This window comes from Austrofundulus limnaeus, unplaced genomic scaffold, assembly GCF_001266775.1.
Source record: "Austrofundulus limnaeus strain Quisiro unplaced genomic scaffold, Austrofundulus_limnaeus-1.0 Scaffold28, whole genome shotgun sequence".
Lineage (NCBI taxonomy): Eukaryota > Metazoa > Chordata > Actinopteri > Cyprinodontiformes > Rivulidae > Austrofundulus > Austrofundulus limnaeus.
The window spans coordinates 1,859,834-1,864,173 of NW_013952430.1; the positions used below are offsets into that span (position 1 = coordinate 1,859,834).

A 4,340-nucleotide genomic window follows, 5' to 3' on the forward strand; every position below is an offset into this window, starting at 1 on the left:
GAAAGAAAGAAAGAAAGAAAGAAAGAAAGAAAGAAAGAAAGAAAGAAAGAAAGAAAGAAAGAAAGAAAGAAAGAAAGAAAGAAAGAAAGAAATCACGTAACACACCAGACACTAGCGGCTGTGCTGAATCTAAAGCTACAACGCAAGCCCAAGACTTTTCGGATGTCAAATACCCTAAGGGTGGTCTGAACCTGCCCTGGGTTGATCATTTTCCCCTCCTGAGAGCATGTGCACACGCTAATGACAAGCCTGAGCTAATCACAATGATGAGGGGCCTTGGCTTAATGGGAGCACAGAGAGATGAGGGCAATGCCTCTGGGAAGCCAACTCACACAGAAATACACTGAGATGTCCAAAGAGGAGATGATACAGAGGGAAACCGCAAAAACCAAACAGATCCTCAACATTCTTTGTTTTTGTACCCCTGCACTGGAGAGGTTATGACATGGCACATTTTTGCCAATTTCAACCTCCCTTCGGCAGTGACTTATAAATCAGACTGGCAGTAGCCATGCTGATGACTGCATCTGCTTCAATCATGGTCATTTATCTTCAGCGATCATTTTCAAGGTCAATACCTGAATCCCATAAGCCATTTTGAATCTCTGATGATCACTACGCTATGAGAAGTAGATTCAAACTTTTACAAGAAGCAAATCTGTATCTTGATTCCAACTTTTTGATTAAAAAAAGGCCACGGGCAAAGGGAAGCAAATGGGGGCAATGAGAGAATGCAAAACGAGAAGCGGAGATGCGGGGGAGGAAGTAAAGGGTTTTTTTATCCTGGGGTGCAAACGGGTGACTAAATTTATGCCAGAATTAGTTTTTTCATTGGTGCTAAGAGATAAGGCTGAACGCTGAATTGACATTTAGATTTACTTCTTTGAACATTTTATACAGTATCTCTCAGTGTTTTAGACTAGCTTTCCTCAAGCACATAATTTCACAGTTAACAGACTCCCAATTAAAGAGAAAAAAAGTCACAGATACTTGCCTTTACTCAAAAAATAATATCAGTAACAGCTTTAAAAAGGGAAGACTATTATGACAAAGTATCACACAGCCTTCTTTGGTCAATGTGGTTCCTTTTCCAATAAGCCTTTCATAACTTCAGGCTCTGCAGTAAATCCAAGATTTAGTTTGGTAAATCGATGATGTGAGAAATAAAGAACTGAAAAAGAAACTGAGCACTGGAATTTTTATCTTTGTGAAAAACATCAGTAATTCAAGTCTCAGATGTTCAGATGAGGTGTAGCATTTAAAGTGAAGACAGCTTTGAATGAGCATTTAGCTTTGAATGCTAAACAGATTAGCACTCCTTACATATTTGATAGGAATGAGTCTCAGCTACTACCACACAGACGGCCTATTGCCCACAAAGGGCGTGGCCTAAGTGGGTGGTGGTCTAAATGGTCTGCAACCCCTGAACTGAGACACAACTAGTAACTCCAAACGTTAACCAGCTGCATATGTGCATCCAGTGACTCTTTCACAAATGGAGGGCCTCAAAACTGAACTGATAATCAATGATTTGAGACAAGAACTTACACAATTTTCTGACTAAGTTGGTAAAAAAATCACATTTTTTCTTGTAAATGTCTCAGGTTTTTCATTAAAAATGAAATAAAAAGAGAAAACGTATGTATTGTTGCACTGAAAAATAAAATTGAAGAACAAAAATAAAACGAACATGATGTATTAGACTATTTTTATGATGCCTTTTGTGTATGTTCGGGTCAATGTCTATGTTGTATAAACACTTTTTGGCCAGAAAACCCATCTCAAAGTAAAAGTATTGAAAACAACCTTCATTTATCAGCTCCAGTATTTTAAATTCTGTGCATTAAAAGTATTGTTTCAAATAGGATTGCACTAATAACGTTGCTGTATTATTATTTTTTTTACTCAAGAAGTTGAATGTTTATTATGTCACAGCTTGTATAAGGACGAAATCAGTCTCAGTGGCTTGTGCCTGGCAGTAATAGGACTGCAGTGCACAAAAAAAGCGTACAAGGTAGAAGTTCAAATCTGGAGCTGGAGGATGGCCATGATCCAGCAACGTTTAAAATCCCTCCAGCACAGAGATGGAACCCTCTGTTCCCACTTTCATTCAGTCAGCCCCTTCAAGTGGCTTCAGTGACAGTTCTGCTGGCATTGAACTCTCTTTCCATATCTTACCGCCATTTATGTAAATAAAGCAGGGTAAAAAAAGTGATTTGGTGCTGCAGAATGCTGACTCCTAACACTGTGGCACACACTGCTAATTCCAAAAAAAGACAGAGAATCCTAAAATACCAACTATCCTTTTAAATATATGTAAAGAGAGGCAAGATAGAAGTTGCTGCAAAGGTTGTGGGAGCAATGCCAGACCTGCAATCTGTCTCTGGGTGACTGCCAGCTACAATTTCACAGAAACTGGCAATATTCTAAGGTCTGCGCTCACACACAGGGCAGCCTTTGCAACACAAAGGCTAAGTGCTGCAGCTCCTAAGGTAACTGATAGGTCTCCTACTGACAAACGTCAACTCTGTTTGTTTGTGTTCATACGTTGTGTGCACATCACTCCTTAATTATTGCTGAAATGTAAATATGCATGTTTTTACACACACATGCATCTATCAATAAACACAGAATAAAAGCTAAATTATTATAAGCAATAATACACATGCTAGAATGATTTGTTGTCTATGCATAGAAAACATATTACTGCTAGAAGATGACTAATTATCCAGCTTCAGCTTTGATTTCAGCTCATGTGTCACATTGATACTTACTCTGAGGAGTCTATAAAGTATATTCCGAGGGCCCCGATGCTGAGTGCAAAGACTAACACCACCTGAGGAAAAAAGGAAAGAAGAAAAAAAACACACTTTAATTCTCATGGTGGCATAAATAATCCAATTATGCCTAATGTACTGAATAGTAAAGCGGGAGCTGCAGTGGATACAATAGTTACAACATATGTGCATTAGAGATTTTTTTAAAGCATACACTGAATTATAAATGCTCCTAATCTGTCAGCAGACTCAGCATAATTGAACACAGTCGAAGTAAAGGCAACCTGACACAATTGGAAACAATAAAATAGACCCACATTTGTAAGGGCCACTGATGGGGAGTGCAGCAACAATGTGTGTTTAAGGTTGTGGAAATTGCTTATTCAAATGTACTTAAGCACTGTTGGCAGGTATTAACATGCACTCCTAGGCTACTAAGTGGAGCCATTTGAGCCACGTAAAAATTAACCACACTGGTCTGTTTAATGTTTCTCCATAGAGTAACATAAGCGAGGGAGCGGTAAGAACCTGAGGCCTGCATTTAAACAAGTAGCTGCTGCAGAGGGTAAAAGACAGACTGGAATGTTTTTGCCTTGAACGGTAAATGTGTGTAATTATTCATTTGTTTGTTAGCAAAATACCTGATAAACCACACCATTGATTTTAATTAAACTTTCAGAAACTGATCATTGGGGTGTTTTTACAACTGATTAACCGCAGCCAGCTGACTCCAGCTGGATTTGAATAGAACTCTCAAAACGTAATAATTAGATGAACACCGACAAGTGACTCACTTTCAGAGTCAGCCTAAATTGGGATGGCCGCCGCAGCCAGCTGACCTTTGACAAACAATAAACAGTCATCCCAAACACACACTGTGAGAAGTATACATTGCACAAGATTTTTTGCTTCAGACTTTGGCAGGAACTCTTAGCAAAACCCTTTTTTTGTCTGTTTGCAAAATAATTTGTGAAGCACTGACTGGATTTGAATGGAATTCTTAAAAAGTTTTCCTTAGATGTACACCTACAGCTGATCCACTTTTGGAGGCTAAATTTAAGATGGAAGCCACAGTTAAACAATCATAACACAAAAGTGGTTTTAACTTGATTAAAATAACACCTACAGTGCTAAAAGTTTGATATGGTAACATTTCCAACATATCATTTAAACATATATGCAAAATCTCACAATATGACATGAGATGGAGCATAATGTTTACAAGGTTTGACTAAAACAATTAATTTTTTTATGTATTAACAACTAAGTAAATATCTTAACATTAAGATAGACCTTATTTTTGTTATGTTGGTGGAAAAATACAATAATCCTCTCCAGCTAAATTTTCATCTCTTTATCACCACCACAATCATCATCATCATCATCATCTGTGCAACAGCTGACCAGTGCAGCGATGTATAATGGTTCCTCCCCAGTGATCTCTTTTTTCATTCAGCCATTTGTTACGACCCGGCTCAAGAGCCATAACATATGGGAAGACACGACACGGTGGAATCAGTTTAAAACCTTAAAAGGTATTTATTAAAGTTTTTGTCTAGGATT

At 38.0% G+C, this 4,340-nt stretch overlaps 1 protein-coding gene across 30 annotated transcripts in view; it reads right to left on the bottom strand.

The window, feature by feature from the left end:
* The window catches only part of kcnma1a (potassium large conductance calcium-activated channel, subfamily M, alpha member 1a), a 178,949-nt gene that overhangs the window by 83,117 nt on the left and 91,492 nt on the right, over positions 1–4,340 (bottom strand). For 29 of the 30 annotated variants that reach the window (XM_014005060.1, XM_014005059.1, XM_014005089.1 and 26 more), the window contains one exon: positions 2,775–2,836. The exons of the other annotated variant lie outside the window; for it this stretch is intronic. In XM_014005060.1, the coding sequence (XP_013860514.1) occupies positions 2,775–2,836 (62 nt within the window). The remainder of the gene's footprint in view (positions 1–2,774; positions 2,837–4,340) is intronic. 30 annotated transcript variants of the gene reach the window in all.